We start from the raw sequence: 12,276 nt of genomic DNA on the forward strand, positions 1-12,276 counted from the left end.
AGGTCGATTTTGTCAGAGGTAAATTACTTTATTGAGCGACAGAATTTGAGAATAGTGGCCCACAGTACAAATAGCAACATACTGATGAACAAATTACAGTAAAACTTCAGATGAAGATCTTTAACTAAAAATGTTACCAAGGGAAATAACGGCAAGCGGCTCAAAACGTTTTCATCTTTACTGTACTGGCATATTTTAAACAACATTCACAGTAGATTTCAGTACTCACCCTGAACGCTTGACACGGAATGGAAAAGGTCCACTGTCTCCTTGTGGTAAAATAGAGGTATTGCTGAAATTCAGTAGCGAGTACAAAAAGGTACTTATGTTCATGTTGTTATTGTGCAACCTGCTACAGTCATCATCCAAAACCAAAGAAAAAGCAAAACAGTCCTTTGTTGGATGTGGGAGTTTACAGTGAAGTGAAAAGTCCGACACTACAATCCAACGAAAGGATATTATGGCCAATGTCTTCAAAGAGATTTTCATATTCTACATGGAAAAACATCAATGAACAAGAAAATGCAAAAAAACAAAGTTTGTTTAAGTGACTAAATGTCAAACTTAACTGTTGTTTAGCGCCCTCCAGATTTGTACTCTGCCCAGGAGCGGGAGCGTGAACGCGAGCGGGATGCGGAGCGGGACGCCGAGCGTGATGGAGAGCGGGCAAAAGAGCGCTTGTGGGAACCTGGGGCCAGGCGGAAGTCTTCTTCCTGGGCGGCGGGGCTGTGTGAGCGGGACCGGCTCTTTCTGCCCCTGGGCCTGGAACGGCAGGGCGAGGGCGAGCGGGATGCCGAGCGGTTCCGGGATCCGGCCTCACGCGGGGCCCTATGGCGCTCGTGCTGGCCTCTTTTGTGCCTTACCACAACGGAACACAATTCTTAAAACACCTTCTCAAACATGGACTTCCCCACATATAAATTGTAAAACATAAAAGATCTTACTTGTCATTGTCACGGCTCTTGCTGCGCCTGTGTCGGCCGTAGGGGCGTGAGCTGGAGAAGGAAATAAACAACCGTAAGGGGGCGCCAAAACAAACACTAAACAGTTTGAATATGTGCAATACAGTGTGTATTGGACAGTACGTACTCTCTGGGGCTGACCGACCGCCGCGGTCGCCGTTCGTATGAGGGGCTGCGCGAACGGCGCCGTTCATAGCTGCGGCTACGTGATCGTCTGCGGCGCCCGTCGTGATCGTCATCATCGTCGTCGTAGCGCGAGAAACTGCGAGGGGAATGGCGCTCTTTGGACTTCATCTGGTTAGGAGCTTTTTCGGGACAACATAATCATTGAATTGGCACAATGTATCCTAAACAATAACGTCAAATTTGCTATCATTACCTCAAAATTTACGTCAAATTTGCCAACACCTCAAAATGCAATTTGACACAAATGGGTCCATAAAGTAAAAGATGGTCTTACTCTTGCGGTCTCCCTGGGCGAACTGGATCTCGATCTGGCGCCCACACATCCACTTGTGGTCCAGGTTGTGGAGGGCGTCTTCAGCATCCCGGACATCTTCGAATGTTCTGACGTGGTTAAGGTTGTCATTTCAGGACGCAAGGCCACACGCACACATGCACACACGCCCGCTCATAAGATCAAGGTTGATCAAACTTTCAGACTGATGAAGTCCAAGTTAAATGATTAGCAACTAGTCGCTGGAGTTGTAAAGCCGACAAACCGAACCACATGCATCACACAAACCTGCCGTTATCCGTCATGTTCTCAAGGACACATTCACTTGCAGATCAGTGCTGGCATATCATGAAATAATCAAGTACAATACAAGACACCGAAGAGTTCAGTGATTGGAGACTTTGTGGACAAGACATCAATAAAATGTGATCAGATTTGAGGAGGATACATATAAAATGTCTTGTTTACCTTTTAACATGCTTGATCTTTGAACTTGAGCTTGCTCTTTATTGCCTTGGCAGAGGGACGGAGCGCTTGTCTTTGCCCAATAAACACGCTTCGCCCGCTTTTCCTCCCTTTGGCCCATAAAATGGAGGCGCTCCCTTTGGCAGTCAAAATGGCCGCTCTCTCGCTTGATCACACCCCTCTTTGTATCTTGATGCTTTTGCTTTGTTTTTTGTTTTGTTTTGCTAGCGCTTGGTCTTTGGCTTTGGCTACTCTACCTGGTAACTTTTCTGTGTGTAGTGGTAGGGGGGGGGCTGGCTCTCCAGAACTGTATCTTTACCATTCTGAGGCAACAACAGAAGAGATAATAGTTACAAACGAGAACACACCACAGTGGAAACAGCAAACAAGAAGAAAGGATATTGAATGTAAGCAAATCCTCTTGGTCGCCGCGTATAGAAGTCAAGTGGAATGTAGACGTCTACTATAGGCCCGTAACGACCAAACTCGTGCCGCAAATCTTCTGGCCTATAGTGTCGTGAAATAATGAAATGATCACATTTTTATTTTGTTTTAATTTTATAAGTCCACCTGAACTGGAGCACACTGTGCGAACGAACAATAGTGATCCGTATGGGCGCAGCGAGTCAACGTAATTTCAGTTAGAGGTTTGGATGTAAAACTTCACACACACACACACACACAACACACACACACAGCTGCCGTGTGGATTAGATCATAACTGTTATTATTACTGTTATCTAATTGTTATTAATTACGGGTCATTCGGTAGATGAGTAGATGTGTAATTTGCACCAGCTGATATTTAATAACTGACAAATCTTGACAAAATTAATCAATAGTACTCAATGTCCAAAATGGCATCTTTTGGTTGGCTTTTGGCTTAGTTCCTTACAGTCATTGGCTCTGGTCACAGCGAGATACCCGCATGACGATTCGTGTAAATAAAACAAAACATCCATATATATTTTATATTTAAATAAACATTTCATCACATAATCATACAATTAAAAATAGGTAGGTAGACACATTTTGGAATATTTGCACAAACATAAAAAAGCAACGAGGGTAGATTTTCCTAAATCTCCTTTAGCAGTTTTTACTATACATACTTTGCAATCCGCATAGCCTGCAAATGTAGATATAAACATCTATTGGGACGTTACGTAGTCTTTTTAGTGGCTTTAAAATGTCTACCTTCAAAATGGAACAATAAAGACAATTGCTTTCTAAATTAGTTTAAATACTACTTTTGCTGTTTTGTATAATAAATGTCAAACAAAAAAACGAATGCATAAAGCAGCTGGTGATATTGTACCAGCGGTTCGTAACCAATGTTACTATTCTCCTTCAAGAGAAATGAGTCTTTTCTTTCTAGTTTTTCTGCAATATCTCAGTTAGCCATTTTTGAGAGGTTAGCCCTAGCTACATTAGCATTTATTTGGCTATGAGGACTTACCTGGACTCCTCGGAGATATTCCGAACAAAGAGAGAGGAGTTTGGGGGTCGCAGGTACCTCGCCATTTGCGACGACGATATATCGCAGCAGGTGCTTTTTTTTTTTTTTTCTAAACAATCCCCAGTTAGGCGAACCCCAACTGCCTGCAGCAAAACCGAGCCTGAAGTCTAGCAAGCAATGTACGTGACGAACAAGATGCAAGCTATGCGCATGCTTGTCTTCCTCCTGCAATTTGTGCGCGTGCGCAGTGGAGAAAAATAATTGCGTTTAGGGTTCGTAGATAAAAACGGAGGGTCAATGAACAAACGCATTTATTGTATTTAAATAGACATTTATTTCAATTGTCACTGCCCAGCCTTTCACATTTTCTTGCTCTTCCTGACGAGAGTTACGGAGCCCATGCTTAAAGTCTAAAACGAGAGAAGAGAGGTCATTTTAACGATAAAGTAGATTTACTGTGCGTGTGATGAGTTCAGGGTACCTCGATCATTTCGCCTCCTTTGATCTCTTGGATGTGGCAGAACTTGCCAGTGTTGCAGACCAGCTTGCCGCCCTCCAAGTTGACAACGCACTAGGTAACAGAGTAGATGCTAAAAATCCATCGACTGCACTGTCCTCCTTTCATTCTTTAAACTTTTCCAGTACACAGCACTGCATCAATTCACACTTGCATCAATTTCAACAAAAGATTCATTTTTCAAGGTACTATGGCTTGTTGCAAAAAAAACCAAAAAAAAAAACATCTCAGCTTTCCTCATAAACAATTTACCTTGAGCTTCTTGCCGTCCATGGTGGTAATGTCAGCCTCCTTGCCAATGGTAAAGGAGTTGGTCACAGTCTTTCCAGGGGTCTTGGAGGTCACCACGAAGTCCTTGCCCTTCTGCGTGATCTCCGTTACCGGCTTAATGTCCTTGGCCATCTTGATGACTTCATCAGGGAGTTCTGGTGTGTGAAAAAAACAACATTTATACATAAAGATAGGACCAGTCCCATAAATCATTTTTTCTCACCCATGGCCTTGAGAAAGGCCTCGTAGTTCTCCTGGGCGTAGACCTGCCACGTGCCGTTGAAGTCCATGTTGACCAAAAGGAGGCTGAAACGGGCTATGAGGTGGGTGAAGCTCAACCGTGTGGGGAAAGTCTGCCCGAGTCTGCTCGCTTTTATCCTCTCCCCGGACGAAGCGTTTAATTAGTAACCCCATCGGACGCTGTTTGAACAACCCCGAGTTCATTTGCTCCATGAATTGGCGCGAAACAAAGATGGTGGCTACCTTGACTCAAGAGGTTCAGATACATGAAGCAGGGACAAGAACATGAGAGCGTGGGAATTAGTAAGTCTACTTTTACCAGACTATTTTTTTTTCTCATGTAACTAATTCTATTTCTGTATGAGTGAGAGGACCTTTGCCACTTCTGTCACCTGATGAGATCAAACTGAATTAATGAGAATCACAAAGCTCACACTGTTAGCATCAAAAGCATTTTATTTCAAAACGCATTCCCTCAACTTGTGGCCATCCCCAGACAGTGCTGAATACAAATGATGTTTCACTCCAGCCATTTGAACTTGCTAACCAAACCATTACCATCACCCAATGTGACCCCAATGAAGACAGAGTGCCCCACTTAAAAAAAAAAATAAAAAATGGTTGGTTGGATTTAAAAAAAAAAAAAAAAAAAAAAAAAGTGCACAAGTACGCCACTCTCATTTGTGCAGTTGAGTAAATAAACGCCACTATTTGTGGAAACACATCATTTGGACTTAGCTGTCAGCAACTTTTCTCCTCCCCGCGGTGCCGTTGAACCTCCTCACATGACTCCAGTGGCCAACCGTTGGGGTGATCAACCCCATGGACTGTTTGCACTTTTAAAGTACAAACCGGCTCCTTTAATTTTCAAATCTTGTTCCCTTATTGTACCCAGTGTCTACCAACCTGTGACTTTAAAACTACAGCACGTACCGAATCACGCATCTTTCATCATCATCCGTGAATCAGGAAGTAATCTGCTAATTAACAAACACAAAGCCACGCCATGTGCACTTTAAATATATGATATATTGCACCAAATATTGGAAGCTACCCAAAAGTCAATTATCTGGCCTGGCGACTGGCAGGTGCGACCATATTTAAGGGGGACCAGTGCCCCTGTGCCACCTCCATTCACAAGCCCATCTCCATGGCGTTGCTAGGTGGCAACTCGCCTCGCTTGTACACACTTACGGTGACGTCCACCGACTCGGAGCCGCAGCGGTTGCGCACCAGTATGGAGTATTTGCCCGAGTTGTCCGTGTGGACGTTGTTTATGGTGATGGTACTGCAGCCGGGCTCGCGGGTGATGAAGAATTGGTCGTCGCCGGCGATCTCCCGCTCGTTACGCAGCCAGAAGACGTCCGGGGTCGGGTCGCCCTCGATGAAGCACGTCAGGCACAGAGACTGTGGGCGGGAGAACATTGTGTGATTGGAAAGTCGAAATTTGCACTGCCATTAAAAATCATTAATTATTATTTCAAACATCATGGTAGGGATTTGACGTTGGAATGAATCGAGAAAATTGGGTGTCTTACCTTGCCCTCCATAATGGCCACTACATCCGGGAGACCTTTTGTCACCTTGGCTCGGTCTGAAACAAATTCAAGTCAGTCGATGACAACCAACCGTCGTTTCTTCTCAGGGACAACTTTGTGACTCACTTTTCTCAATGACGGCCTCTTGCCTGAAGAGATGAAAAATGTCTAATCAGTGGTCAGTCAACAATACGGACCAAGTTGAAACTAAAGACAACTTACTTAAGCTTCTGGTGCTCCCGCAAAGCGTCGGCAAATGCTGCAAAAAATGTCAATTTCATAACAACAAAGTTACCCCACACTTGCCGTGCATCCCAAACGTGCCCTCACCTTGTCCTGACAGGTCCAGGTGGCGCTGGTGTGTCTCGACGCCGTCAAACATGTCCAGGGAGTATTTGCCTTTGTCGTTCTCTGTGGGGTTGAAGATGTCCATCCAAACAGTGTGCACGTTGCTGCCCATCCTGATCCTGGACTGGGGTTCCATCTGTTTGCCCCTGGGCGACAAACAAAAACAATCCCGACCACGTCCGACTTCTTATCATTTGTTAACAATGGATAGTCAGCACAGTGGGTTCGTGGAAGATTTTTTTTAGTTTTAAGTCTTCAACAAAACTAACATGTTTTCGGAATGTGGGAGCTTGAGAAGCTGCAGAAAAAGAGGTGAGTTTCGGGTGCAGAACTTCAGCTGCGGACAGATTTGATCAGTTTTCCGGTGTATTACTTTTACGTCCAGGAGGTGGTGCTAGAGGCTCACTTTTAAAATGCATCAGCACTTGCCATAATCGTCGTTGACGTTTAAATCCACCATTTCTTTGTCCAATGCGCATAGCATTATGCCGAAGTTTGATATTTCGTCTGTCTACTTCAGTTAAATCACCAATGAAATGTAATTGTTTTTCTTAAAAAAAGCCAAATTGGACATTACTTAAAGCAAACATGAATAATGATGGGATGCGCTCATGGAATCAAAGTGAAAAATAAATTCAACATTTGGTTTGACAGCCCATTTCTCTTTTGAGACTTTCTTGGCTCCGGTCGACTCAAATCGTTGCCAAACATCAGTGTTCCTCATTAAGATCTCAGTGGGAGCTGGTCAGGTGCCAATCCTGGCCGAAATTGGACGAGAGGCGGGCGGGGTCCATTCTGGTTGCCGGGTCAAGCACATACACAGTCACGCCTATAGCCATTTTTGCCTTCATTGAACCTAACATGCACGTCTGACTAAAGTTCCCCTCTGCTTATTATTCATGCATGACCTGTACTGTCAAGTCTTACTTGAAGCTCCAGGTGGTCTTCAGGTAGCTGATATAGTAAGTGAGACAGCAGTAGAGCCTGAAACCTTCTGCGGTGCTCTGAACCCGCAGCGGACCGGCCGACAATCCTGTAGACAGGGATGGAGGGATGCATAAATGTTGTGTCATGTCAACAAAGCAGTTTGGTGTGCGACTCGCTCACCGCATTGTTTGCTCAGCTGCTGGAGAAGCTTGTCGTACTCTGCGAAAAAACATAAACATACTTGTTCCAGTCCAACTTGTCAAATATGTTATAAATGAAATATGTAAATATGTTCTAAATAGAGTGGTACCTATACGTACAAACGCCTATACTTACCAACTTTTAGGGATACGAACCGGAGCCTCATGATTTTTCTGCATCTACTTACGAATCAATTTTCGACTTCCGACCCAACGCACCAGACATTGAACATTTAATTATTTTGCTCCCCCAAGGGCCTGGAAGCGCCGTTCATGCCATTCATGGCAGCATCACTTTACTGTTCTGTCTTCTTGGGGATATTTTCACCAAGTGTAGCAAATTTAAATAGGTGCTCCCCTCTACAAGCAAAGTTACAGGGGTACTAATTCAGACAGCAGCCCTACTAGTCAACCTGTGAGAATAAGTACGCCTCCTCCCGTTTTAGCCGATGGTGATTCCTGGCGGCCTAATGACTTTTTCACGTGGCTCAGTCGTATCGTGATAGTCTCACAACTTATAAGTAGTGGGTTCAATTCTTAATTAGTACTGACGAGTACATGAGCACATTGCAACGAGTATGTGGAATCATGCAATAATTTATAAGCCTGACTTTTTCTGTGTCTTCTTGGGGGTATTTTTAGCAATTGTAGAAAATTAGAACCTCCCTAAGCAAAGTTAGGAGGTCAAGAATAAAGTGACATTTATTTTTGTTATAAAGGTTTGAAAAAAGCAAAACTAAAATTGTTGTTTTGGTTTTCTGTATGTTTTACATGGATAAAAAGGGCAAAAAGTGTGAATTTTGGGATAGTCAGGCACGCATTATTTGCGTTTACATTGATTCCTAAGGGAAACGTTGCTTCTCCTTACAAACGTTTCTACTTACAAACCCGACCGCGGAACCAATTAAGTTCGTAAGTAGAGGTACCACTGTATGTATCAACAAATGAGCTCTCGCCACATCACCTTCACCCTGCAAAGCCAAAGTGCTGACGTCTTCTCCTCTGGCATCTGACACTACCGCTTTATAAGAGCCCGCCTGCTTTTTGTCAATCTGAGACGGGACACAATTCAAGTGATTAGACATTGAAAACTGACACACATTATGATTAGTGTTTGACTACCTGTGGGATGGTGAGTGCGCTGACTCCAGACGGGGGATCATAATCGGTGTGTGCCACCGCCACTCCGTCCTTGAACCACTTGAGGGTGGAGTCTTTAGTGGTGTTTGTTGCCTGTGGCATCAAAGATACATTCCACCAAATACAAGCCGGGACATTTAATACAATAATGCAGCGTATGGGAAGGATTTAAGAATCATGAGGGAAGATTGGGGTATGGGAAGGAAAAAAATCTTCACGTATTCGACGCACTCCCCAAAAATTGTCAATGTCAAAATGACCCTCTTAACGACTGTAGCAGCAATAAACCACTAGAGGGCGCTAAATCAACATTGTTATTGCTCTGGCCTGAGTACAAATACAGGGAATAAGCAGTCCAAAACAAACAAACAAACAAACAAACAAACAAACAAACAAACAAACAAACAAACAAACAAACAAACAAAGCCAAGAAACACAACTACTAGGCGTAGGCAACACATATTTAAATAATTTCCCAAAATATATTTTGAAACTTTAAAACTGATCAATTTGATCCAAAACAAACACTAAAGCAAGTATGGTCATGCTCAACATAACATCATGAAACTATTGGAAAGTAATATTTCCACAAAAAGGACCATTTGAATGTTCTTAGCATATTTTCAAATAATTCCTCTTTGGTCGTTTGCACTAATGACTGTCACGCAAAGGCAGACCAAAACAGCGCCATTATATTCATTGCCACAATTAAGTACCTTGCACTTTATGATCACTTGGCATTCCTCGTTAACGTTCCAAGACAAGAACTCCTCGAAGTAGGGTCCTTTGGGAGGACAAGCAAACGATGACAATGTCATGGTGATGTATGCGGAGCTCGTTGTGCATCTGCGCCTCTTAAAGGTCACGGGCAGCCATTTGTTATCGTAATGAGGCGGCCGCGTTTGAACGTGCGAGCCAACGGCGCACGTGGCATGTTTACAGAAAGACGCGCTGACCGATGCCTCACCGCTTTTTCTCTCGTGGTCGCGTCGCTTGGCGTTTGCCAGGGCCATCACCTCACGGAATTCTGGATGGTGGTGGGGGGCACAGATAATTGGTTCATTAGATACACTGACACAGTCTGATTACATTCGATGGAAAGAGCAACAGAAAAAGGAATTTGGATGTTTTGTTATGCAGTTTTGGTTTATGTGTTTCCTAGATACACTGACACAGTCTGATTACGTCAGATGGAAAGAGCAACAGCAAAAGGAATTTGGATGTTTTGTTATGCAATATTGGTTTATTTGTTTCCTCATTTTTGTGGCTGTCGTCAATTTGGGAGGCCTTTCATTTCGCACTACTGCTGCTTATTTATACATTTACTTATATTCATTATTGTCATTAGTGGTAGATTGAAAAAGGTCAAGGTCAATGAGTTTTTCCTGCATTAGATTTCCTCACAATTAGACGGATGTTTTTTTTTTCCATTGTTTATTCAAATTCACTCAGTCAGGTGTGAGATTTTTTTTTCTGTTGTATGATTCTTGGGTTAGGGTTTTAATTTATGTCTTTTAAGACAGAATGTGTTACATTTTGGGAATATCTAATATCATATAACATAATCTGTTATGTGACTCACTGTGATCCACCAAAACCAACGTGAACTGGTTCTTGGCCCGTCCATCCCGCAGCTGGGCCGTGTACGAGCCTTCGTCCTCGTGGCTCATCCGATCTATCAGCACCTCCACCAGACCGGCGGCCTTGTCAAAGCGGATTCTGCGGTTCTGCATTTGCGCAGACAAAAACATGCGAGGTATGAAGGCGCTGTCGCTTGGAGAGCTACTCACCCAAGTGCATGATGAAATATTTTTGCAATTCACGCGGGGCCCACTCAGAAGCGGCAACAAACATCATTTGAGCTCATTTGCCAGGTTTTTATGTTCATTACGTTGAGCTCATACGATTGCGTGATGGCTCGGCGTGCGACCATGTGATGTACGGCGAACCCGGCAGCGCTAATCAGCTAAATGGGCTTTTGAATTCGCAAACCTCAGCTGTGATCATTCAGAAACGATGCGTAATCAGCGTTCCTCGGATGGAACTCGGGATAGCGGGCAGATAATGGAGCGAATGGAAATGAGACGCCGGCGCCGTCCGCATGAGTGGCAGCTGCTGCTGCTGAGAGAGTCGATGGAAATAAGCCAAGCGGATGGCGACACTATGTTGGATTTGTGTTCTGTCGACTCCACAGCTGAATGTTTTTAGGTTACAGTTAATAAATCCTTATGCTTTACTTATTTTCAGCATCCGTGGTAAACTCAAGGTGAGTGGAGAATTGGCTGTTTAAAACCAACGCAGATTCAGAATTTTTCTTTTGCCAACCTCCCCAAACAAAATGGCTGCAGACTATCTATTTAGAGCGTCATCAATTCTTCACTTTTGTAAACAGATTGGCCTTGGGGGAGGTAATCCTCGTACGGCCCTCCACTTGTCTGACTTCATTATATGGACAGTGAATGTAATAAAATTCGCAGCATCTGTTTTTAGTTTGTGTTTCGCTGCCCTATAATGTTATTTGTCATTTTCCTTTCCCGTGTCACAAGGGTAATTTCCTCCTGCGGATGTTAAATCTACAGAATGCAAAATTGTCATTTCATTTCACCTTTGTTAGCCTGTTGCTATTTTTTCTTTTAACTCAGTGAGGCATCGGGCCCATGTGGGCGTCGCTCTGACACTTTCACACACTCTGTTATTAATGGCTCACTTTGCAGTTTTAATTAACATTATTCTTATCTGCAAAAAAAATCTAATCCTCAAACATAAAATACGGACGGGTCCTAATTTGATCTGTTTTCATCAGATGAGGTTATATTCAAGAGATTTTTTTTCCCAAGTATTGTCGGAGCAGAAGAAGCTTTTCAGCAGTTCTTACGGGAGTGCTGGAGATTTCTTTGTCGTTGAAAACCAGACGTAGCTCGGCATCGTCGCTCAGACTTTCCGTGTGAAGCCACAGACGCACGCCGCCCGTCTCCGAAACTTCCACATGCCAGCCTGACTTCAGTTCGATAACTGCCGAAGGAGAATTTTTTTTTCTTCAACCATTGAATTATTACACAGATAGAATAAATTCAAATATAACATGAGGAGGCATACGTGGATTTTGGACTTGCCGGCTGAGTTCTTTGAGGCGTTCAAGGTCTGCAAGAGTGAGAAGAGGTTCATTAAACATTTGAATTGATTGATCACGTTTGGAAACGTTGATGGGAGAACATAGCGGCTGATTGGTGTTGTGACCTTGAGAGAAGGCGCTACGCAAAATTAGATTGCTCAATCCACTGAGCCCGACTTTGTGATGCCGCTGGAGGTGATTGGGAGTCTCGTTCACTGAATTAATCCACAACATTAAAAATCCACTTTACAAATATTCTTTTTTTATAAACTCTTTGAAAATCTGGGTTTTTCAGGTTGTTTTTCAAACGGGTGTGGAACGGGAACGGTTAGGAGATCGTGCACGGTCGAAACGTAATTTTACACGACCTTCGGCAGTGAGGAGGTAGCTGGATGACAGGCTGGGATCGTCGCTCATCTCCACGGTGTAGAGAGCCAGGTCTTGCTCGCAGGGGTCGTTGAAGGTGAGGACAGACCTAATGGAGGCAAAGATGGATTGTTGCACCAAGTGCACAATTTTTGTCATTTTCTCCTTTTCAAAGGCCTGAAGACACACTGGGCTGTGCTTTGACTTTTTTTTTTTTTAACTTTAAAACAGTTCCCAGGTTTCCTAATAACTTTCAGCAAAATACCCGTAGGATC

General features: G+C 43.6%; 3 protein-coding genes across 5 annotated transcripts in view; all 3 read right to left on the reverse strand.

The window, feature by feature from the left end:
* Positions 1-7: 7 nt before the first annotated feature.
* srsf10a (serine and arginine rich splicing factor 10a) lies at positions 8-3,567 on the reverse strand. Of its 2 annotated transcripts, none has more exons than XM_088386458.1 (6): positions 3,344-3,567; positions 2,285-2,391; positions 1,423-1,524; positions 1,090-1,267; positions 945-995; positions 8-858 (listed from the first exon to the last, which is right to left on the reverse strand). In XM_088386458.1, exons 1-6 carry the CDS (start codon positions 3,406-3,408, stop codon positions 576-578), a joined length of 786 nt encoding a protein of 261 aa, XP_088242584.1. In that variant the 5' UTR covers positions 3,409-3,567; the 3' UTR covers positions 8-575. The 2 variants fall into 2 exon arrangements, with proteins under 2 accessions (XP_088242584.1, XP_088242585.1); XM_088386459.1 differs by lacking the exon at positions 2,285-2,391 and adding an exon at positions 1,888-2,207 and having other exon boundaries at positions 1,423-1,518; positions 3,344-3,535.
* An 86-nt stretch (positions 3,568-3,653) lies between these two features.
* Positions 3,654-4,513, reverse strand: fabp10a (fatty acid binding protein 10a, liver basic). The gene is made up of 4 exons (XM_088386462.1): positions 4,354-4,513; positions 4,113-4,285; positions 3,825-3,914; positions 3,654-3,753 (listed from the first exon to the last, which is right to left on the reverse strand). Exons 1-4 carry the CDS (start codon positions 4,418-4,420, stop codon positions 3,703-3,705), a joined length of 381 nt encoding a protein of 126 aa, XP_088242588.1. The 5' UTR covers positions 4,421-4,513; the 3' UTR covers positions 3,654-3,702.
* A 295-nt stretch (positions 4,514-4,808) lies between these two features.
* myom3 (myomesin 3) overlaps positions 4,809-12,276 on the reverse strand; it is a 29,169-nt gene continuing 21,701 nt past the window's right edge. For both annotated transcript variants that reach the window (XM_088386455.1, XM_088386454.1), the window contains exons 23-37: positions 12,004-12,110; positions 11,620-11,664; positions 11,399-11,535; positions 10,106-10,250; positions 9,491-9,550; positions 9,240-9,307; positions 8,506-8,616; positions 8,348-8,435; positions 7,364-7,402; positions 7,184-7,289; positions 6,239-6,402; positions 6,131-6,167; positions 6,035-6,057; positions 5,909-5,964; positions 4,809-5,777 (exon numbers count right to left, since the gene is read on the reverse strand). In XM_088386455.1, the coding sequence (XP_088242581.1) occupies positions 5,505-5,777; positions 5,909-5,964; positions 6,035-6,057; positions 6,131-6,167; positions 6,239-6,402; positions 7,184-7,289; positions 7,364-7,402; positions 8,348-8,435; positions 8,506-8,616; positions 9,240-9,307; positions 9,491-9,550; positions 10,106-10,250; positions 11,399-11,535; positions 11,620-11,664; positions 12,004-12,110 (1,459 nt within the window). In that variant the 3' untranslated portion in view covers positions 4,809-5,504. The remainder of the gene's footprint in view (positions 5,778-5,908; positions 5,965-6,034; positions 6,058-6,130; positions 6,168-6,238; positions 6,403-7,183; positions 7,290-7,363; positions 7,403-8,347; positions 8,436-8,505; positions 8,617-9,239; positions 9,308-9,490; positions 9,551-10,105; positions 10,251-11,398; positions 11,536-11,619; positions 11,665-12,003; positions 12,111-12,276) is intronic.

This window comes from Syngnathus floridae, chromosome 10 (genome assembly GCF_059516105.1).
Source record: "Syngnathus floridae isolate MCC-2025c chromosome 10, RoL_Sflo_1.0, whole genome shotgun sequence".
Classification (NCBI taxonomy): Eukaryota; Metazoa; Chordata; class Actinopteri; order Syngnathiformes; family Syngnathidae; genus Syngnathus; species Syngnathus floridae.

Coding starts and splice junctions, on each gene's coding strand:
- fabp10a (XM_088386462.1), bottom strand. CDS start 4,420: ATGGACTTCAACGGCACGTGGCAGGTCTACGCCCAGGAGAACTACGAG. Junction 3,915..4,112: donor TGGACGGCAAGAAGCTCAAG/GTAAATTGTTTA, acceptor TCTGTTACCTAG/TGCGTTGTCAACTTGGAGGG. Junction 3,754..3,824: donor AAGGAGGCGAAATGATCGAG/GTACCCTGAACT, acceptor CTCTCGTTTTAG/ACTTTAAGCATGGGCTCCGT.
- srsf10a (XM_088386458.1), bottom strand. CDS start 3,408: ATGGCGAGGTACCTGCGACCCCCAAACTCCTCTCTCTTTGTTCGGAAT. Junction 996..1,089: donor CGGTCGGTCAGCCCCAGAGA/GTACGTACTGTC, acceptor TTCCTTCTCCAG/CTCACGCCCCTACGGCCGAC. Junction 859..944: donor AAGAGCCGTGACAATGACAA/GTAAGATCTTTT, acceptor CGTTGTGGTAAG/GCACAAAAGAGGCCAGCACG.